The sequence below is a fragment of the Puntigrus tetrazona genome, chromosome 6 (assembly GCF_018831695.1).
Source record: "Puntigrus tetrazona isolate hp1 chromosome 6, ASM1883169v1, whole genome shotgun sequence".
Lineage (NCBI taxonomy): Eukaryota > Metazoa > Chordata > Actinopteri > Cypriniformes > Cyprinidae > Puntigrus > Puntigrus tetrazona.
The window spans coordinates 3,563,531-3,586,864 of NC_056704.1; the positions used below are offsets into that span (position 1 = coordinate 3,563,531).

At 39.1% G+C, this 23,334-nt stretch overlaps 2 protein-coding genes across 4 annotated transcripts in view; both read left to right on the plus strand.

The window, feature by feature from the left end:
- The first annotated feature begins 355 nt into the window (after nucleotides 1–355).
- pa2g4a (proliferation-associated 2G4, a) lies at nucleotides 356–7,570 on the plus strand. Its single transcript, XM_043242138.1, has 13 exons — nucleotides 356–561; nucleotides 2,122–2,250; nucleotides 2,431–2,536; nucleotides 3,030–3,099; nucleotides 3,453–3,545; nucleotides 3,702–3,765; nucleotides 4,351–4,429; nucleotides 4,593–4,671; nucleotides 4,770–4,903; nucleotides 5,164–5,258; nucleotides 5,353–5,480; nucleotides 5,569–5,622; nucleotides 6,225–7,570. Exons 1-13 carry the CDS (start codon nucleotides 477–479, stop codon nucleotides 6,285–6,287), a joined length of 1,179 nt encoding a protein of 392 aa, XP_043098073.1. The 5' UTR covers nucleotides 356–476; the 3' UTR covers nucleotides 6,288–7,570.
- A 1,295-nt stretch (nucleotides 7,571–8,865) lies between these two features.
- myh10 (myosin, heavy chain 10, non-muscle) overlaps nucleotides 8,866–23,334 on the plus strand; it is a 44,900-nt gene continuing 30,431 nt past the window's right edge. For all 3 annotated transcript variants that reach the window (XM_043241584.1, XM_043241585.1, XM_043241586.1), the window contains exons 1-3: nucleotides 8,866–9,045; nucleotides 10,148–10,522; nucleotides 15,096–15,252. In XM_043241584.1, coding sequence (XP_043097519.1) covers nucleotides 10,169–10,522; nucleotides 15,096–15,252 — 511 coding nt within the window. In that variant the 5' untranslated portion in view covers nucleotides 8,866–9,045; nucleotides 10,148–10,168. The remainder of the gene's footprint in view (nucleotides 9,046–10,147; nucleotides 10,523–15,095; nucleotides 15,253–23,334) is intronic.

Consider the following 23,334-nt stretch of genomic DNA (forward strand, 5'->3'; position numbering starts at 1 on the left):
ATTAATTATATTCGTATATTTTAATATTTAGTATTTTATATTATATTTTTCAGCATATTAATTGTAAGCTATTATTATATTATTATAATTTTTTAACGTGTTCTGCTTTTGAATTATTGCGGTTGATCTTAACAATGATAATGCCGGCTGGTTCTTTGAAAAGGTGTGCTGTGAAATTGTAAAGAATCATAATTCAATATTGTCAGATATTTCAGTACAGTCAGATGCTTACACACTCTGTTGTAAATGTGTCTGCTGTGCCTTTTTTTGGAAAACATCCAAAAAGCCTCGGTTGGTTTTGGCGCCATTTTATTCGACGACAGCCGTGACGCTGCTGCGTAGTGCGCGTGGCTACGCTGTGCGTGGAGGCCGTGGGCGGAGCGGGACGGTCGGCGAGCCGCCTGGTGGTAGCGTGACTGATTTCTGCTGTCCGCTCATCTTACAGTCAGAGAGACGCTTCGGAAGCCGGTGCAACGATGTCCGACGACGAGCAGCAAGAGCAGACCATCGCCGAGGACTTGGTCGTGACCAAGTACAAGATGGGCGGTGACATTGCCAACCGTAAGTTTGACGTTTGAGAGCCGGAGGTGTAGAGTCGGTGACACGGGCCTCCACGCTGCTTTCTCACGCATGCCATGTGTTAGGAAGCGATGAGCGGCGTGGGACACGAGACCCCGGCGCCCCGGCCTCACGCGACATACAGCCGCACGAGACCTCTATTAAACGCGCGCCCGTTGCTCTTGTACGTGTCTGTGAAGCCTGTGCACTTTTTTGGCTGTCCTACAGAACAGAGGGTCTCATTCCGGAGCTAATGCTAGCTAGCGTTAGCCCTCGGTGCATGTCAGTGGACACTTGTGGCTCTGGCATTGCCAGCTGGTAGAGGTTAGTCCTCAAAGGCATGGGCTATTAGCGTGCTGTCCGGATGAATATGTCCGCTGCCGCCTTGCTGTAGCAGATCGGTGACTTGAGAGCTTTCACGTCCCATCTGTCAGCGTTACTCTCACAGGTAGTGAACTTTAGCTGGTGAGGTGATGCTGACGGGGCTTTTGGTATTATCAGTCCAGGGCATTGTCTCGTGCACGGTGAACTCGAATGGTCGTGAAGTACTCTAGCGATTCCTAGTTTTGAACTTTTAGTTATGCCCCAGTTGTTTCAGACATCATTGAGTCTAAAGTAGATTTAAACGGGACGTTTTTTTCCTTCATGTAAATTTTTGGCGTGGTTAAAGTCTAGCGTGACCACCTCTTAAAAGCCTCTTGAGTTTCTGTGGCTTGATGATCTCAACAGGCGATGATCGCGCACTGTCTGAGCAGGTGGTGCTTTTAACAAGAATTTTGCAACCATTATAAATGTTCTCTAGGGCTGCAAAATGATTCAATTTGAGTTTGTTTGAATACTGTATGTGTGTACTGTGTATATAATAAATGCACACATGTACTTCAACAGACTTTTAACTTTAATGGCCACTTACTAATGCCGTCCGCTGGCCTCATGGTATAGCAAAGTTGGAAAATTAGGCTGTCCGGGTGCTTGTTGATTGCTGTTTTATGAATACTATGCATATAGACATACTACCTCTTTTGCATACTGTATAGCAGGGAAGTGTGCCAATTCAAATGCAGCCATTGTTCTTTGCATAAAGCGAGTTTATTCTCAATGCAAGCCTTGTTTAATGCAGTCTGGGTCTTTTTTTTATATATCGTATGGTCAGTGTTGAGGATGAGAACGTCTTTGTTGGAAAATGCTTTGATTGTGGTTTCTAACAAGTGAGCAACAATTTTGCACAGAAATACGGTTCAGTTTGAATTACTGCACAGTCTTCGTCATCAGCAATTAAACACGTGAAAAATGTTGCTTCGCTCTTTCAAAAGCCTATTTATTTAGATGACCGTGACCAATTGCGTTGTTAGAAGGATTAGTTGTACTTTCATTTAGTGTGAGGCTCTGCGTATCGCTCCTTTCAGTTTTCTCAATAACATTTTGAAGGTGCCGTCACAATATAGTTTTTCTCAGGCGAAGTACGGTCATGTAGCATTCAATGTAATCTGGAAGCTCTAAAGACAATGTAGACAATGGACTTTATTGGCCATGAATACTGATCTTGATCTTCTTTTTTTTCAGAGGTGCTGAGGGTCATCATCGACGCAGCCAAACCAGGAGTTTCGGTTCTCAGCCTCTGTGAGAAAGGAGATGCTCTCATCATGGCAGAGACTGGGAAGATCTTTAAGAGGGAGAAAGAAATGAAGAAAGGTGAGACAGAACTGCAGAGTTGGCTTAATGCTTGCGGTCCGTAAGGGAGTGAGTGGACTTTAAATTCAGATTTAGACTCCTCCAGAGAAATCCGCAGGCCTCATTTGAAATGTCTCTTTCCTCAGTCATTATGCAGAAGCTCTTTTTTTGTTGAGGATTGGTGGTTGTCCTTTCTTGCAGGCATTGCGTTCCCCACCAGCGTGTCAGTCAATAACTGTGTCTGCCACTTCTCTCCCCTGAAGAGCGACCCAGACTACACGCTGAAAGATGGAGATTTGGTCAAAATGTAGGCAAACTCCCCCTCTCCAGTTCGTCTGCGTCTGTCTAACCTCCCCATGTCTTTTCCTTCCTCTCCTCTTCCTCAAGTCACTCTCCTCGCTCTTACTCGGCCCATCTTGTCTGCAGTGTTCTCCACTCTCCGTCTCTACCCCTTCCGACTGTGTCTTCCTGCTTGTTCCCTTGTTTCTTTGTGATCCACACATGCAACTCTGCACGTTAATATTACACTTAATACCAGTTTTTAGTGTTTTTATATAGACAAAAAGTGTTCTGCAGTCTCTTGTAGAACCTGTGTGAACGTATTTCCTGTTACCTCAGGAAGTTTCTGGTCTGGCACTTTGTTTTAAAGGCCATATTTATTGTATTCATTCGGAGGTGCTCAAACTTTTCCTGATTATATGCATTGCTCTCTGAAAGCACATAGGCTTTGCTCAGGTTTCCCTGCACTTGTATATATGTTTTCCTATTTTCCTTCCTGAATTTCTTTTTTCTCTCAACAGTGATTTAGGAGTACATGTCGACGGCTTCATCTCCAACGTGGCTCATAGCTTTGTTATTGGAGCTACTAAGGTTTGTGGGCTTTTCTTCACCACAGTTACTGTGTTTCTTATTTTGTAAAGTTTCATGGCTGTATGGATGCCTGTAAGTGCCATTATAATATGATAATATTCACACCTCTCTGGAAAAATTGCTCAATTGTATCAATTAATGATCTAAAACGTCTAAAAAAAATCCCAAGCAGATAGTTTTCTACATGGCTATGCTAGTTTTGACTCTATGCTAGTTTCTCTACTGAATAATGTCAATCATAACGCCCATTTATCTGGTAAGTACCATCATAATTGTTGCGAAAATAAACCCTGACAAAACTAGTGACTTTCAGGCAAACTGTAGATTCAGATTGGGATTTTGATTTCTTTCAGGAAGCGCCTGTGACGGGAAGGAAGGCGGATGTCATCAAAGCAGCACACCTGTGCACGGAAGCTGCTTTACGTCTCGTCAAACCTGGCAACCAGGTTTGCACATGCTTTAAAATTAAAAGGACGAATAGTTAAGATTGAAGCTTTTAAACATCTGAGAAACTTTAGTTAAAAGCACCTCAATACAAGATTGCACAAAGTAGTTCAGTATGTCTTAAGAACTGTCTTTTTGTGTCTCATGTACCTCTGAAGAACTCTCAAATAACAGAGGCCTGGAATAAGATTGCTCAGTCGTTCAAGTGTAATCCAATTGAGGGTGAGTTATGGCTCTTATATCATTTGGGAAAGCCCGACTGCAATTAAAACATTATCCATCCAGAGAGTATTGTGGAGTTTGAAGGTGTGGTGGTTAGTAAACTCATTACTTGGCAAAACTGAGAATAAAAACTCATTTGTACAAAAACGGAACTGGTTTGATAACTGATATTTGCTTTAAAGGGACAGTTCACCCAAAAATATAATGTCTGTGGTGTCAAATTTAGTTTTTCCACTTTCATTTTTAAAATAATTTAAAGTTAAGTTATTTTTAATGAAACCCAGAAGATCTCTGTCCCTAATTTGAAAGTCCTCTGAACCATTTTTATTCATTCAAGACGCTCATAAAGAGATTTTAAAAGTAATCTATTTGAATAGTCATTTATACAGTGAACAGATATACATATAAACATTGATCAACCACACGCATACATAAAGAACATCAAGTTGATTTAACCCTTTAATTGTATTTAATCACATAAAACATGAAAGTACCTGCAGGTGCCAACAGGATTGTCTGACTGTGTTCTGCTCATTGTTCATATATGTACACATGCCAATATTCATTTCTTTTGTTCATGGATAGGTATGCTGTCTCATCAGCTAAAACAACATGTTATTGATGGAGAAAAAACCATTATCCAGAACCCTACAGATCAGCAACGGTATAAATCAAACTCTAATATTGAATTTCTTATTGTTCTCAAACAAGTTTATTGGTGGATTCTTTTGACATAAAAAGCTAGCAATCACATGTTAATAGCAGTGACTAGAGAGATCTTTCAGGAGCAAGCACCACAGCAATCTCTGCCGTTTGTCTCATAACAGGAAGGACCACGAGAAGGCAGAGTTTGAAGTTCATGAAGTTTATGCCGTGGATGTGCTGATCAGCACAGGAGAGGGAAAGGCAAGTAATCTCACGTTTATGAACGACACCTGACATTTTAAATCTCATTCAAAGTAGTGGATTTGATTTTATACATCAATGTATGATTTCACCTATAGGCAAGAGATGGCGGCCAGAGGACAACCATCTACAAACGGGACCCCAGTAAGCAGTATGGGCTGAAAATGAAGACCTCCAGAATGTTCTTCAGTGAGGTGGAGAGGCGCTTCGACGCCATGCCCTTCACTCTTAGGTGAGCAGCAGCACTATTCTCCAATTTGTTTGGTTTATAATTGGCTAAATCAAGAATTAGATACCTGCTTCATTCATCGAAGAACAGAGTATTTTGCAGGTGATGTGAGAACAGAGCTGTTGATTTTTGATGACGTGTGTGCTTTATATTGGTATCGTTACATGAGAATGCTAGGACAATGACTTTAAAACCTGGTGGATAAATCTATGGTTTAGTTTTCATGGTGTTTTGGTAAACAAAGTAGTCTTTGTGTCCTGCAGGGCATTTGAGGATGAAGGAAAGGCTCGTTTGGGAGTGGTGGAGTGTGCCAAACATGAGCTCCTGCAGCCTTTTAGTGTGCTGAACGAGAAAGAAGGTCAGTCTCATTATCATTGCGCCATTTCTTTGTTCTTTGACCTCTTTCTTTACCTGGAATATCTCTCTTTCCACCCGTTTCTGTGTCTCTGTAGGTGAATTTGTGGCTCAGTTTAAGTTCACAGTGCTGCTGATGGCCAATGGGCCCTTGAGAATCACCAGTGGACCGTTTGAAGCAGAACTCTACAAGTCTGAACATGATGTTCAAGATCCTGAACTGAAGGCATGTTATACCCATCTATTTTATTTAAACGTGCTACGAACAAAGGTCTTTCCTATCGTGATGTTTTGGCTCCTTCTGTCATTTTCAGTCTCTGATCCAGAGCTCTGCAAGCCGCAAGGCACAGAAGAAGAAGAAAAAGAAGGTGAGGCCTTTTCTCTAGGAAGTTCTTCCAAACCAATTCTTTTTCATTAAATAAAACATGAGAATTTCAACAGAATGAAACACAAAAAACAAGCTTTTAAGCCCTTATGAAGATGTCAATCTGTGGATTAAAGCCTGTTCATACCAAGAATGATAAATGTATTGCGTCCATCCTTAATGCACTATAACATTCTGTTTATCATAAGCATCTCTGCAGTTAAAGGGTTTTTCCAACCTAAAATGAAGCTTTGTTTGTCTTCAGAACACTATTTAAGATGTTTTAGATAAAAACCGGGAGGCTTGTGACCGTCCCATTGACTGCCAAGTAAATAACATTATCATTATGGATTATCAGTAAAGTTATCATCTCTGGTGTGAACAGGCCTTTTGTAATTTTGGACTTACAATGTGACTGTCCACATTCAATAGAATTCTATGAAAAATAATCGTTGTGAGCCCGCACCGAAGAATGACAGCTGTGCTGATTTTTATGGTTGCGTTTTAACCTTTTAAACTGTCATGGCGTTCTGTTTATTTTGCATTATTGAATGGCATCAGTCGGAGTTCTTCATTCATGTGTCTTTCTGATGCATTTTGTTACAGGCCTCCAAAACCGCAGAGACCGCTACAGGCCAACCAGCTGAGAATGAAGTTGCAGCTAAATAGAGGCGACACAACTCAACCCTCTCACGAAACCCCCGAAGAGCAAAAACGTCAACATTTCACCCTCGCCCCACTGTTTATCCTCATCTAATTTGATCAAGAGTCACTGTTAAAGCCTGTGTTTAAGCATTTCTGCCTCCCCCTGTTACGGAGATGTCATTTAGATTTGGACTCTTAGCGAGTGCAACAAATTTGTACTTTCATAATGAATCTATGAACTCTTTTGGAGCACTCGATTTACATTTCGACTGGAACGCAATGCCTTTTTCAAAATGTAATTAAAAAAAGCTTCGCAATTCTTTTGTAGAGTTGCGTTTTTCACAACACGTACTGTTGAAACGCTTCATTTGGCCAAAAGCTTCATTTCAAACTGCGTTACATTTAGATGAAGTGGTTTGGGAAAGAAAGAAATTCGATTTGCAGCTATTTCTCAGGGTTCTGAAGAAAAGAAAAAAAAAACATCTCCCTTATCTGAGAAGTAGTTTTGTACAATTAGGATTGAGAACACATCCGTGGTGAAATTCATGACTTGCAGGGGCATTAGAATTGGAATTCAGTGTATAGAATTCCTAAACACTCCATTGTGACGCTAAAGCGTTTCCAAAAAGACATTTAAGTCTTTTTCTCTAACTGCCATCCCATTTCATAAGCGTCACATTTGAAGATGACATTAGGAAATGTATTGGTCATACTTTACTCCTGCCCAATCTCTTTTTTTTTTCTCTCCACATTTTAATGTCTAACTATATTTTGTCAAATGCAGGGAGGTTTTCCAAACATTTTAAGTTGTAATAATTCAAGTTAATGTTAGAAACTCATTCAGGATTTGGTTAAAAGGTCTGGTCCAAGATACACTAAAGCTACTTCGACCCACTGAAAAAGGTTAGAACTTCCACTTGCCAAGGGCCGCCATGTTATCACTTTATCTTCTACAAGCAATAGTGTCTGTTTGACTGAATATACAGGTCAAAACAAGGCTCGGACTGGATTGAGAAGCTTTTCAGGTGTCGTTGTACAATCCAGTCAGTGCAGTTATTTCAGCAGAGGTGATGGGAAGTGGCTCTAGAGCATTTCTGGATCAGTCCTGTTATTTGGGACTTACTTGAGGCTGGTTCAGTACATCTTTTGAAATGTTGGTTTCTGTGACTTGTTCTGTTTGCGGTTTGTAAAGGTTTATGTGGCAGAGGAGGCTGGAAGTTTGGATTTGACACGATCTTGTTTTTGTAGTACAAACATCATATGGGACTATTTTACAACTAATGAAATAAAACATAAGTTTGAATATATATTCTTTAAGATTGTCATCATTAATTGGAAGAATGTATACACCTTATCCCAAGCCTTCATGTAGTTTGTGTGCTAGGATTTAATTGGGCTTCTGTGTTAGAAGTCATTTATAAATTTGAAGCACAGTGCGTTCCTAATAGCTCTGAGGAAGTAACATGAACATTTTGAAGGTTTTGTGTGGATGTCCTATTTTTAAACCAGATAATTATATGTCTACAGATTTTTTTTTCTATCTCAAGTAAGAAGTTGAACGTTTGAATGGAAAAGGAGGGTTTCTTTTTATGTATGGCAATAGAGGGCGCTGTGCGGCCAAGACTATCAAATCCCTCTTAAAATTCATTCAGATGCTCAAGTCTTTGTTTACTGGAGAGACTGAAACGTGTTAAAAATTAATAAACGTCAAAGACCAAACACAGTCATCCACTATAATAACATTAATTTAACAATAGTAAATCAGTCTAATTCCGGAGCTACTTACCTGTGACACGACAGGTTTACATGAACTTAGTTAAATATAAATATCTATATATTTTTGTAAGTTACTTTATGTGAAAGATTTCGCATTTTTATAAACGAATCATTGGAGTCGGATCTTTTCACTGATTCTGAAACGTGTGATGAAAAGTTTCTACGTATATATCTATAGCTTGGTTTTATTAGTTTAATCAGCGCACATGCGAAACAGATGCTAAATAAAGTAATTAACGTAAAAAGCTTAATATGTAAAACGGGATGCCAGAGTGACAGGTGAAAGCTTCTATCACGTAAAATGCTGATTCGTTTAGAAACGGTTCTCTGAAACGAACCGTTCAAAAGAGTCGACTCGGAAATGAGTCTGAACATCACCATAAAATGTAGTGATTCCCTCAAAAACGAGGTTGATAGTGTCACCGTTATAATTAGCTATAAAATATATTTGGTACCTATTATGTGTTGTTATTATTATTTAGCCTATTATTTATCATTATCTCCCGTTTTTTATACATTCACATTTTAATTCACAATTTTGAATATTTCTCATTTCTTATATATGTACATTAGCATCTATTAAAAAGACGCACTGCCCTATTTTGGTCATTATTTCACGCTCAGGGCCCTGCAACCAATGCGTTTCTATGGATCTAGATGGAAGAAAGCTTGCGCGAACAATCACTTTTTATTGAGGGGGGGGGGTAAAACGTGAACAAACCAATAGCTTGTGGTCAAGGCCCGTTACAATCCAATCCCCGTTCCATAAGGGAGCCGGTGGGTGTGACCGGAGGGCGACGGGGAGGCGGGCGCAAGAGAGTGCGATGCTGAGTTCGGTTGAGGAGTTCAGAGAAGCAGGGCTGCGGACGGCGGCATCAGTGCAGAGGGGCGAAACAAGGGAATATTTGGCCGACTTTCAAAAGAACTGGATTATAAAAACCGGACGCGCTGGATAGCGACTCATTCATCTCTTCGTGCGCGTAGCTCTCATCGCTGACAGCCCGTGGTAAGTTCGCACGTCTTTTCATTCTGGCCCGTTCTCCCCCCCCCCCAGTTGCCGTATAACGGATTATTTTTCGCATTACTTTTCAGGCGGCGGGGAGAGCTAGCGCTAGCCCACGTTAGCGAGTTTGTTACTGCGGTTCTTTCAAGCAGATAAATACATTTCCGAATCGAACAATCCTTTGCCTTTGGGCAGCCCTGAGCACCATATGTCGGTTAATGCACTTATAAAACGCTTGTCCGCCTCGCCGCGGGCCGTATAACGGGAGATGGTGATGAGGAGGAGTCGCGTGCAGCTCCCGGTTTGCAGGCGCGAACTTCAGCTCTCGTTATCTCAGTTAACGGTCACCTCGTCGCTTTATTTGTTTGCGTAAGAACGCGGCGTATTTGTCGTTCATTTCAAGCGATTTGCGAGCCAGTGACCGTTAGAAAGGTATTTTTAAGGTGGCTTATCATTGAATGAATTTTGAAGGACTGTCCGGCCCTGGAGTCCCGCTTCAGTTTAACGTTACCCGGGATTCATCACGCGTGTAATGACTCTCATCTGTGAAATAACAGACATGACCCATTTTTTTGCCCTGCTTGTTTTATTTTAGCCGTGTTTTTTTTCTCTCTGTGAAAAATACGGTAACTCTTAGTCCAGTTGTAGGCCAGAACAGACCCAGACCATCTGACTCTTGCTGTTATTGGGCTGTTATTTTTTTGTTAATGCGACTATGAAAGGCCATTGGAGGTGATCCGTATTGAACTTGCATCTAAACTGATTGAGACTGTGTTTTACATGCAGCTGATTCATGACCATACGCTGTATGCTCCAATAAATGCATTATTTGATGAATATTCATCAACTAATAGTGGGCTAGTGAGGTGTGAAAAGTAACTACTACAGATGTTTTATTATTCCAATAGGCACTGGTTTAAAATATTAGAATAACCTTATAAAAGTGTTTAAGTGAATTCTGCATATTAACATTCTCAAGCTATATCCATGCAAAACCAATGAAATTTGACTCTTTATACTACTTTGCAATGGCTGTGTCATATCGCATAAATTCGAAGTGAATCTCTGCTCTTCCGTCACTGACTCCCTCGAAATCTTTTTCCAGGTGGCCTATTTTTAGTTCCTCATGCCGGAGATGGCGCAGCGGAGTGGGCAAGAGGACCCCGAGCGGTACCTCTTTGTGGATCGGGCCGTGGTCTACAACCCAGCTTCCCAGGCAGACTGGACGGCCAAGAAGCTGGTGTGGGTTCCTTCTGAACGGCATGGGTTCGAGGCGGCCAGCATCCGAGAGGAGCGCGGGGAGGAGGTTCTCGTTGAGCTGGCTGAAAATGGCAAGAAGGCCCTGGTAAACAAAGATGACATCCAGAAGATGAACCCGCCCAAATTCAGCAAAGTGGAGGACATGGCAGAACTCACCTGCCTGAATGAGGCGTCTGTTTTACACAACCTGAAAGATCGCTACTACTCTGGGCTCATATACGTAAGTGTGAAGATGATGATGATGATTTGTTTGTTTTCAAGTTGCAGACTTTTCTACCTTGGTTTTTGCAGATTTGCATAAGGAGTAGGGCTGCAACTAATTATTTTTTATCATTGATTGATCTGATGATGCTCCTTGTTAATTTTCCGCAAACAAATGAATAGTATGTTAAATGTTATATTCCCAAGTATGTTTGAAGGGTACAATATTAAGCGTGTTTTTCTCATAGCGACCTACTCTGTTTTCTGTTATCGACAAAAAGCAATTGCAACGCATGTTATTCTCAACCTTTTTTTTGTGCATGCATGCAGATCAAATTTATTGTTGTTTATTGTCATCATTGATTTTATTGGTAGCTATAGCAGCCCTTTTAAGGAGCTTCATGAGAGTTCATCTTACCTTGTGATCTTGACCCATTTTAAAGCAAGTACTTTGAGAGAGAGAGAAACCGAGGGACTTTTATTATTCAAGAGAGAGAGAGTGTGTGAAGCAAGCTGTTTGGAGGTGTAGCCCCATCATTTCCTCCACTCCTCAAGTGTGAAGGAGGTCATTATGAAATCTCAATGAGAGCTGCTCCTTGTCTTCACACTCCTGTTGACATTAACACCCAGTTAGGCTATGTCCTTTAAAACACTGGATGGAATTGATCATTTTTCCTCTTTTTTTCCCATCCATCATTGGCAGCACTTCAGATGTTACGAAAGCGGGGGCTGTTGTCATTTTACACAATGATGAGAGATTGCAGACCACTCTCCCATACCCACTTAGTGGAAAACAGTCAGACTGGACTGTGAGGCTAGTTCCTTGCATTTTTTGGTATTTAATCCTCTGCTTCCATGTATCTGCCGTGCTCCCATCTTATAGGCTGCAGTAATTAGCTGTAGAGGCCCATGCTTGGCCTGGTAAAACCTGAAGTTTTATAACGGGACCTTTGTTTTTGGCATCGAGCTGCAGCTGGCTTGTAATATCTGAGATGTCAAGATGTCCGACTGATTGTTGATAGCACCTGCATTCCACACATTTCTCAGCTTCCTTATTACTGTCGGGTTATGTTTACGTTTGATGAAATATAATCCACAAAATGGAAGCGTAATGTTATATATTTACTTAAATGTTGTATATTGTTTCCTGTGTGCGTGGCTGGTGACCAGACATCAGGCTGCTGTGTGGTATGCACTCTTATATCTGCTGTGTGGGCAGAGTTGCTGCGTTCCTCTCTGCCTTCCCACGCCCCTCTGTTCTTGAATAGCATGATGGGCGATGACACGTTAGACTTGATTTCTCTTTATGGATTTGTTTTTAAACTAATGTCTTCCAGTTTTTTTCCTTTGAAACTACGAGCTCAAAAATGCTTTAAAACCAAAATGAGATCAAAATACCACACCTCGATCGTTGAATGCCAGTGGAATGCCAGACTTCTTTCTATTAGATGTCGTATGCTGAGCTTCATTTCTTCTGCGTAAACCCAGCTCTTACAGTCGACCGCAAACTTGCATTCAGATCCAGTCAAGAACTGATTTTTTTGTTTCTTTTTATAATCAGTACAACACATACTGAAGAAATGATCTGCTGCTAGTTTGGCTGCTTTGGGACATTAAATGTACAGGAATATGTAGTTGTGGCTTGTTTTGCTAAGAAAGTTGTGGCTTGTTTTGTTAAGAAAGAATGAAAGACCGTTGTAGTATCCTTGGGTTTTATAAAGTTTTGGTGTTTTGATGAGAGGCTTCTTGCATAACATTTAAGAGAGACGGAACAACAGTTGACTCGTTTCCTTTTTTAGTTAGATTTGACAGGATTTGAGAAATAATTTAAAATAGGATCACAAACTGTTGAATCTTTTGTGTTTTTGTGAGAGCTGTGCTTGTTGTGCCTGGGATTTGAGATCACGATTCTCTTACGTGATTCTGCCATTGTAGAGCGATATCTCTAAATCTATCGAGTAAACCTTTCCGGTTGAGGTAGTCTACCTATCTTCATTTACACACAAAGCCCAGAAATACAGTTTTGATGCATTACAGTGCTTGTTTATTCCTTGTCTGGTGTCATCTCATTTATCTTTAGAGGTTAAGACCGAATTTATGTCATAGTGCTCATTTCAACTGGAGTTGTGTCTGTTATTTTGTGGTTTCCCTTTCTTTTTCAAGTGTGCAACAGTGGCATTGATCTTTATTGCTAACTTACGAACAAAAAAAAGACACATTCGTCAAAGCGATGTGAGTTGAGAGATCAAATATGGGCAGTTAGATAAAATGATGGTATTTACATGATATTCATCAGTTGTACTGTAGGCTAGTGTCGGGCGATATGCTTAATTATCATAGTGTCACTATCGTCAGCCTGTGAAATCACCATACACAATATATTATTGTGCCTATTTATTTATTTCATTGCCGGAATGTGAACCAACCCCAGTGTAAGTCTAAAAGCAGCCTAATGTTTTTAATATGGCTGATGACATTTTCTCTGTTATTCAAAAATGAGCGAGGAACATTTACATTACCAGAGAATATCATATTAACTGTGTATATAAACACTCCTGTTATAATCAGTGAAGCTGTTTACATTTGTATGATCCTCAAAATTAACTGGGTTAGGTTGCCCGAACAAACCTCAAATTAAAAAAATGTTAAAAATTATAATAGGTTGATTTTAAAGTCATAATTGATCAGATGCATTGCTTAGAAATATATGGCACTTTATGAGATGACGAACACTCAACACAAATAAACAACAAGTGAATAAGATAAATAACCATAAACTGGCAAATCATTTGTTGGATAGTCTTTGGGTTTCAACACAGAACGCTGACTCATAACTGGCGCAGTGCTTTACGGTTCTTCAGTGTAGCATGTTAAATTGTTTATGATTGGCGTTGTGCATTGCTGAGATTGGAAGCTGTTTTCTTCCATATGTAGCTGACAAACATTGAGAGTGATGCTGGAAAGAAACAACTTTCCAGCCACAAGTCTCCTGAGTCCCAAGTCTATTGTTCTGGCTTGCGATTTAGTTTGGCAGGATGGCTTTATTTAGTGGGGATTTGGGAGTGTTGTAGACGGACCTGTCCTCAATGCATCCCCAAAACTCCTCTACACCCATATACTGTATATATGTGCGCTCGTAGAAAAGACCCTTCAGCAGGCAGACAGGGATTAGCTCTCCCCTGACTTGCCCCCTCACCATGTGTCTGGAGCACCCAGCAGTGGCCAAACATTCAAACAAACACGGGTTGCTCTCAATTATAGCCTCGTATATAAAACCGCTTGAAAGACAGGGCTAATATCTTGTAAATGTGTTCTGTAATGAAGTTCAGGCTCACTACAGGACAGCTGCACTGGCAGCAAGAAACACCTTCATTCTGTTTCAGTCTATATGCTTAATGTGAAAAAAGGTTTTAATGTGCCTTCTTTAAAAAAGATTCATAATAAATAAATTTATATTGTTACGTTATTTTTAGCGGTCCACTGAAGTATTGCAGTGGCAATTATTACTGGCTAAATTGCATCAGCTGTTAATTTTTATTTATTTTTTAACAATTCAACATTCAGTAAACATACATATAGGTTATCCGAATATATTATGTATTTTAACTTTATTTTGGCTATTATGTTGTCTTGTGTGCATGGCTTGCATAAAAATTCTTGTTCTGTTTTAGATTTTTTTTTTTTTTACCAAACCGATGCAGTTTAGGTTTTTTTTTTTTTTTTTCTTTTTAATTTTGGTAAATATAAAAACAAACTTTATTGCAGAAATGATGCATGTGTTAACTGCTTTCTGCTCGCTACGTTATCAGCATCTACCATCAAAACATCCATAATGGTTAAACTCCATTATTAATGATTTGTTAAAATGACTAATATGCAACTAGTAGATTTAGAACCTGTGCTTTTTGCAATTTTGATTACTCACCACATCTAAAATATGTATAATAATGTTTAATTTCCTAATTTAGATTTTATAGCTCTTGATAAATTCATGTCATTGTTTTTTTTGGTTTTTTTCCCACAAAGTGCATACTCCAGTGAACACTAAGTGTAGCGCTTTGTGTTATTAACCACGTCTCAGCTGGAGATGGAGTGGTTTAGCTGTAATGCTGGGATCTTACTTAAGAACCATGTCAGTCTGTTCAATGTCTTCTGATGCTTAAAAAATTTGTGAACGCTTTCCCCAAATACAGATTATGCTCAAAAAGAAAAACTGTATGAACTATAGGTTTAGGATACATCACAAGTTACTCTGCAGTGTTCTGTTTTAGAAACCCATGAATGATCATGCAAACTCTAGATTTACTGTTAAACCCATAAACAAGTAAGAGATGGAGATAGAAGCATGGCTTTACAGAACATTAAGACTTGCCTTTTAGCTTTTGTGGTTCTTTTATTTGAAAATGTTGGAATTTATGTCAATTGGCAGGCTTTGATTATGAATACTTGCATGTACAGTGTGTTTTGTTAGAATTTGATCAAATGTATCTATATGTTCTACATTCATGCTGTTTGTCTAGCTTCTTTTAAAAAGCCATATCAGTGTTGAGTACTAATTGAGTGTTCATTTTCTTTCTCCTTTTTCTGTGCAGACATACTCAGGACTCTTCTGTGTGGTCATAAACCCATATAAAAACCTCCCCATATACTCAGAGAACATCATTGAGATGTACAGGGGCAAGAAGAGGCATGAAATGCCACCTCATATCTACGCCATTTCTGAATCGGCTTACAGATGCATGCTTCAAGGTAAGACCATAACAAATATTCCTTCTGATGAGCTGTCGCAGTGTCTCGTAACATTTTTGAATCCTGCATTCACTCTGAGAATTATTGCAGCGAGAATAAATGGGGCGAGTTGTATTTTCTCAATCTTTGTTCGTCACTTGCTATGTTAGATGAGACTGCCACATTGTTCAAATAAGCAGACAGATGCTCCACCTTTGCCATTTTTTTTTTTTTTGCAGTTCAAGATTTCCTAAACCCTAAAGCAGAATTTAATAGCAGTTTCAGCTAACCTTTAATATTATTGGCTGTACTTTGTGTTTCATAGTATCATTTGATGTAGAGCGGCAGAAATGGAATGGTCACTATTTCCAATGGTATCTATTATATTTCAGTTTATTTTTCTACTCAGAGATAAATTAATTTTCTCCACCACATCTGGTGTTTTCAGATAAGCCCAGGGAATGGAAAGAAAAGGGCTAAATTTTTTCGTATTTCACTGCGGTGGGCTTGAGTTTGTCTTGCCCCAGCTGTGGATCTGTGTATATTTAAGTGAGAAATGAAAGATAATGCATCCATCAGACGCTTGGTTCTTTAGCTACTACTAAACTACAAGGTTACTCCAGAAGTAATTTAGATGTGTTGAATGTAAGAATTAGTGAGTCAGGCTTTTGGATACAATGCTCTGTTGTTTATCATATGTCATTGGCTGTTAATACTAAGCTTCTGTCCATCACAGCAGGAGATCACTCAAAGTAAGCCCAATCGCTCCTGTTCTTGAGCAGTTGGAGTTTTTCATTGCTTTCTTTGTCTCACTGGATCTCTTCTCAGTCAATCGGATAGGTTATGGTTGATTGTGAGGCAAGATCAGGAGATGTAGCTCTCTGATTCAGTCAACTGCAATCCTGTCATAATCTTTAAGTCATCTCTTAGTAAATCTAGGGCAGTTGGATATTGAAGTGGGCAACTGTGTGTCAAAGATTAAAATGCGTTTGGCAGTGATTTGTGTTCCATTACTACTGAATCATTTAATCTTTTAACTCTCAATTTAATTTTCACTAGAAAGGTGTTTATTTTATTTTATTTTTTAGAGTTAATACAGTCAATGAACAGCAAATGTAGTCCGGACAGTGGTTTAATAAATGTAGCTGTATTTCATAATAAGATTTGTATGAAGGCTGTGGAGTGGAATTCTTGTATGTGTTGTATTCTATTTTCTATTTGATTATATTATAAAATGTAATTTATTTCTTTGACAGCAAAGCTGAATTTGTAGGAGCCATTACTCCATATATTATTCAGTGTCAACTGTTCCTTCCTTCATACATGCTACTCAGGAAGAATATATTACATTTTTCATGTTTTTGTAAAGTATAGAGCACTTATTTTAAATGTTTTGTAATTAATAATGTGAAAGACTTGATTAAATTTTTTTTTAAACTTGCTGTCCTTAAACTTTTGAACAGTTTGTGATTTATATGCAAAACATAATTACTTTTTTGTATCCGTAAATGTCTTTAACATAGAATTAAAGAAGTTTGTTCAGGAAATGGAGAAGCATTTGTTATTAATGCAGTGCTGAATTCCTACCAAAGCTGACTCACGTAGAAGGACAGACCAGTTGTCTAGATCTGTCAGAGGCCAGTGAACAAGAGCCGTCCCAGGCTGGGAAGGAGAGGCTGACCTGCATTGCGGGGTACAATGTCGCCTTTGTGTGCCCATGGTTGAGGGGGGCAGTACATACTGTGACGTGCTAGGTCAAGTGTGGCCGGGACACATGGATCCTGGTGTCTGCCTCTGTAGGGAACACTCCTAATTACGCTTCACGCACCGACATCATTAGGGCTACAGGGATTATGACTGCGCAACAAAGTTTTTTAACTTCTCCTTTCCTCCGTTTTGGATTCGTTCCAGTTATTGTTTAAGCACACTTGGGGTTTCGATCACATTTATGGTTGCGAGCCACCCTGTTATGTTGTTTAATCAGAGCTTCAAAACTGGCCAAAGTTTAATCAAAGAATCTGATATGGTATGCTAAGATTATGTCTCTAAAGCGTAATAGTAACAAGCCAGCACATTTTCTTCTGCCGTTAGCGTTTTCTGCTTAGTTTTTGTTGTACAGCAATAGTTCAGATGACCAATATTTATCAGCTGATATCAGTCCAGCAGATGTGTGTATGACAATCGAGTAAATGCTGTGTAAAATAACCCCCATTGCTAGATATGTGCGTGCACTTTTGCAAGATTAGTGTTAGTCAACTATTAGTCTTTTAGAAATTTGAAAACCCAATTTGAGCATTTAAAAAAAGCAACATTTAAGGGGTTTGTGTCAGATTTATTGATGATTTGAAATGTAGTTTAATTGAATGCAGCAAGCAGTTTTTGATATTTCAGGATTTTCCCATTTAAACAGAGAGACTTTGCTATTACTCTGGACACAATGAAGTTTGTTAAAATACAGTCTATAGATAATAATATTAACGTGATCAGTTAGAGGATTGTATGCTTATGAAGTATAACAAACCTAACAGGTCAGGTAATACTACTCTGTATTGGTCTAGTAAAAGAGTATTTGTTTAATGACATGTCTAACATGCAGCTTTAAAGGTTAAATGAGACTTGGCTCATACTAAGGTAAATTTCATAATGCCCCTGGACACACATCCATTCACATCTGTCTTTGATTAGGTTGCCAGAAACCAGCCATAATCCCCCTCTCTGGCTACTGACTGAACTTGGTTACAAAGGGCTAATTATAACAAGTTTAAGAACTTTGGAAGTGCTGATCTTCACTTCAACAGTAACATTTTTGGAAAAGGCCCAGTCAGTATAGCCACTGGAGCGCAGGAATGTCAGTGGCACCCGTCTCTCTTCAAGGCATATGGAAGCTATGAAATCTAAACACGGTTACTGACTGGAAAGTTATGTCTGAAACATATAATTACAGCCTGTAAAATGGCAATCTCACAACCACATTTACCCAGTGCGGAGGCACACTTAAATTTCAATTATGCTAAGAGATGTCGGGCCCCCTAACTTATCAGTTAGGCATGGAATGAGATGGAATTGGTTGTCGTGTGCTAGGATAGTTACTGTTCTTTTGGAGTTTTTGACCCACCTGTTACCAATACATGTTTAATGAGCAGTAATGTGTTTCATGACTTTGTCCTTTTGAACTTGTCCCAGGTTGTTGCAGAGCGATCTCATCTGGTTCTGAGCCCACTGGAACATAGAGATCTCGTGTAGATTACAGTGACCAGAGACTCTATATTTCAAAGACATTCCAAGAGGAACTCAAAAACATATTTATACCTGTTTCAAATCAGCTGTGCTTTCCTCAGGACTTCTTAGACTTAGCACTGTGGATAATGCATATTACTTTACCTTTTCATGCAGCAATTTTTGCTTCTTAAATCGAGCTTGTTTTAGGTAACCATCTAATTGTATTCAGACCGTGTTCTAACAGACTATGACCATATATCAAAAGTAATATGGCCATATGTCAATATAACTCTACTTTGCATGTTTGTGGACATGGCATTATCAATATTGGTCTGTGCAATAATATGGTATTACACCTGACAAAAATGGACCTATATTTGTGCCAAAATCGTTGTAACGTTATCAAAGTGCTAAAAAATATTAAATATTATTTTCTGATACATAGTTTTGACCCTCATCTAATCCCATACAGAAGACCACACTGTGTTTGAGTATGTATAAATATGTCATGCATAAATAAATCTTGAGTGTTTTTGTTTGTAAATCCTCATAGTATGAAGGGTCCAGGGTTTACGAGGGTTGTTTGTGTCAGACGGCCATGACCTTTGCGGTGTTTTTGCAGTAGTCTGAGGCCGGTTGCCCACATTGCCAAACACACCCCTTGAGCACAACAGGATCAGGAAACAACTGCCCTCCTACACTACATGGTTACACTATCCCATAATGCTTCTGTGAGCTGAGCCTCTGACAATAACACAATGTATTCTTAGCTTGCTAAACATCAGCTGATATCATATATTTTATTATTTAATTCCCCCAAGGACAACATGTCTCTGAATTAATCCTCTTGTAGATTGTAACGTATCCTCATAGTAGGAAAATATTTAGGACCTAAGATTGTGCAGCATTTCATACGAGTAGTCTGAAGGTCTCTAGATGTTTGGGTTGTAATTTGATAAAGATGAATGACATGCAATCATGATGGTGTTCTGTGTAACAGAGCTGCAGTCTCCAGTAGTTTGTGTCTCCACTGATCAGGCCATATCTGGCTCAGCTAGTGAGTCATATTTCTCAGTGAGTGACTGACGGGCTCCTCGCTTCAAACAGCTACACGATAAATTCCTTCGGACAGCAGTTGCAGCAGATGGGCTGGTTATTCTGTTGCGGATGCTTGTCGTTGCCCTCTTGTTGCTTTTGCACTTTATACAAATGATTCACTAAGGCCAATGATTTCAATGTCTATGAGCTCATGTGTTTTATCTGTTTACTTTTGCAATTGTCATTTGCTTCATATAAAAATGTTCTGTTGAAAGTACACTGTAGGAGAATTTTCCTAGAGTGTACTTTCAACAAACTTTTTTTTTTTTTTTTTTTTTTTTTCCACAAAGAAAACAAATGACAGTTTACTCAACCATTCTTCTCCCATGAGTTATCACAACACATACTTGGTTTTCCCATAGGTGTAAACCTAATCCTATTCTCCTCAAAATGGCAGAGAATGTACCAATGTTCTCAGGGAGAACATTGGTACAGTAATTTGTTGTTTTTATTTTGCGCCAAAGTATTCTAGCTTGGTAAAACTGAAGTTGAACCACTGATATCACATGGACTGTTTTACCGACGTATTTACTATGATCTTTCTTGATCAGGGATCATTTCAGTTGTAATTAATGACATAATTTTAATTTTGGGGTGACTTTACCCTTAAAGACCCTTTTAAGAATGTTAAGTGTTACAGTTTGTAGTAAAGAATCCATAATATTTTATTTTTTTGACATATTGCCTAGTCGATGGTGGATTGTTTGTTATAAGAATACTTTTCTTTGCATTAGGCCACATACAGGGCTAGAGTGCCAGACCTCGTGTCTTCTGTCATCGGTCAGTATTGTATCATCTTCCTGAGAAGTCATTCTAACAGGCTTTGTTTACTTTGCACTTCACTGCCTTTCTGTATCACCACGAGGGGTGAAACAGACATGATTGTCTGATCAGTATGTAAACACGGACTCATTGCAAATTCAAATTTAGAACCATCATCACCACGTATTATAAATTGATGCATTATTAAAATATTTTCCAACCCTTAAGCTGCTCTAGATGAAATCATTGGCAGCCCTTTTGGCATTCAGCATCAGTCATTTCTTTTAGCTGTGGTAAATCTTGTTTATGGGTTGATGGGAGGCGCAGTTCTTTTTTTTTTTTTTTTTTTTTTCTTTCTTTCTCTAGATCTCAGGATCACAAATTATCTTATTTGTTGGAATTGCCTTTTTCTGTGAACTGCAGTTGTTCCTGTGTAGCTTCCAAAAACTTCCAAAAGTTCTGTAATGATATTTTGCACTAAACTGTATTTGTTGGAAACCGTGGCGAACTGAGGAGCCCTATGCGTTTTTGAGTTTTACTAGCTTTGGCACATGCACATAAGAAAGTGTAATGAATGTTTGTGTGTCCCGTGTTAGAGGTGAAAGTGTCTGTGGCCCTAGCATTGGCAGGCCTTTCCTTTGTGTCTCTCTGGTGTCTGGCAGCGATGTGGTTTGGTATGTGAGGAATGTGTCCTGTCGTAGGTTAGTCCGGTGGAGGGGGTTGGGGTAGGGTAGGCCAGCTGAGGGGTGCGGAGTGAGAACTTGGAGTTGAAGCTCACAGCGGCCCTCCAGACTCCCAGACTACCCTGCTTTGACTGTCTGTAGATATCATTTATAAAAGTTGAATTTCACGTGATCCTTCCGAAATTATTCTTATTTATTTTGGAAATTTATAGAGTTTAAAAGTACAACAGAACATTTCATTGAAACGGAAATTTAAGTTTTGTAAAATTATACTTGTCTTTATTCCCATTTTAAATTAAAAGTATACTTCCTGTGTGAAAATGTTTAAAGGACTAACACTAAATAAATAGTTTATGATGACGATTTATGTGGAGACGGGTAGTTATTTAAAAGATGTTAAGCAAATCAAATACCAATACCATATCAAATTTAAATATTTGTTTTCACACACTTGAATATTTATTGCACGCTATGCAGTATGGAATTTGATTTGTAGTAATTTGTCTGCATATGTATGAAGAAATTTATATTTGTGATTCCAGACTATTGTGCCTATTCTGTTTATATAGAATATAAAATGTATAATTTCTAAAAAATAAATGTCATCAAAGTGTACTTTTCATGCCTGAGGTTTCTATGAATTTTTTTTTTTATTAAAAACATTTAATTACACTGGAATGGCCTGCCCCACACATTTTCCAGAGCAGGTTTGGAACTAATCTGAGTAAATTAAATGAAACAGGAAGTATGCATGTATGATCTGCTGACCAAGCCTTTTCATATTACAAAGATAATAGTTTGTGAGTTATCTCTGAATGCTTGTTTAGAGCTCCGTTACATTTTTAATTATTTCAACACATTCTTACGACTGGGTCTGAATTGCGCTGGAATCTCTGTAATCAGCCGCTCATTATTCAGAGAAGAGTTGCTAAGGCCTTGACAAAGGATGCAGTGAAAAGTAGTCAAGAGCCCTCTCTTCACTTGATTATATGCTTCCCTTTTCTGCAGCTGTGCTGATAGGAGAGGCCATTCTTCAGAATCCTTGGCTGCCATATCGGTGTCTCCGTATTCGAGGCAGATAGTGTCATGAATGTTCAGAGAGGTTGATGTACGCCACACAAAAGGAAGCGTCTACACCCTGGAACTGCTTCCAGTTCTTGTAACCTGAGCCTTGAACCTTTTTTTTTTTTTTTTTTTTCTAAAACTTTCTCTGAACATGCCATGTTTCATAGCTCTGCTTATGACAATATCAGTCCAACATTTTGTTCCTGTCGATTCATGTGTGAGGGCATATTGAGGCCTTGTTTTTTGCCGTCTAGCTTTTAAATCGAATGTGTTATTCTAACAATTTTTACATGCTTCATTGTAGTGCATTATCATTCTTTCCAATATTCTGTTACGCATTTGGCCTCTTATATGAGGGCGGGTTCTCGAGTTTAGACCTTTAGTGAGTCCAGGTGGAGGAAACCCCATACTGAGGATGTGCCCAGTTGTAGATCCTCTTCATCCCAGACAGCCCTGACCTCCTGCTGTCAGAACAGGAAAGCAGTCAGCACTATTTTGTTTTCAGGCATCCTCTGTTCCCATAGGTGGACTTAGTCAGATACCCCTGTCTCATTACAGGGCTGCAGAACAGGCTCCTTTCCAGGCCTAAAAGCAAATTGGTTGTGACATTTTAAACAACCTCTACTTTTTAGGAGCTTGATGAATCTTCTCCACAAGTCTTCTGAGGATGCTAAATTATGTATAAAACAATCATAACTCTGACTGCTTTAGTGAAGCGGTGATCAGTCTACAAGCAGAGCTTCAAAAGCACAGCTGGTATTTCATTTTAATGGAGATCTTGGATTGATTTGCTGCAATCTCTTCACACCGAGACATGCAACAAATCTAACAAAGCTCCCAATACAATGTGAAATAAAAGAGCAACTTTAGATTAAGATTCATATAATTCTTTCTTATTGTAAAGTAGATCAAGTGTAGAACAAACAGCACTGAACGAGTGATATGCCAAAATGTAAAACATTTTAAATCCATGACTTGCTCCTGAAAAGAAAAGATGTCTGTGGTGACCATTTTTGGGTTGGGTTGGCCAGGTTTATCTTATCTTGTGCTTCTTGGTTCCACCAGACACACACAGATGCCTGGCGTTTCAAGGATGGCCTGTTCTCAACAGCTATCTGATACTGCAAGAGCAACAGTTTAACAGTGACATGAAGTTATTTATCTACATCATTAGCAACATTCTGCAGATTCGGGAACCGAGACACCACCCAAATGATCACTTGGAAGAGCTCCCAGGGTGGGTGTGTGTTCGTTTGCCCCTGGTTAACAGAAAATG

Excerpts from the sequence above, each read along its gene's own strand:
- pa2g4a (XM_043242138.1), top strand. The coding sequence starts at position 477 with ATGTCCGACGACGAGCAGCAAGAGCAGACCATCGCCGAGGACTTGGTC. Across the intron at positions 2,537-3,029 it reads GATGGAGATTTGGTCAAAAT|TGATTTAGGAGTACATGTCG; the intron begins GTAGGCAAACTC and ends TTCTCTCAACAG. Across the intron at positions 4,430-4,592 it reads AACCCTACAGATCAGCAACG|GAAGGACCACGAGAAGGCAG; the intron begins GTATAAATCAAA and ends GTCTCATAACAG.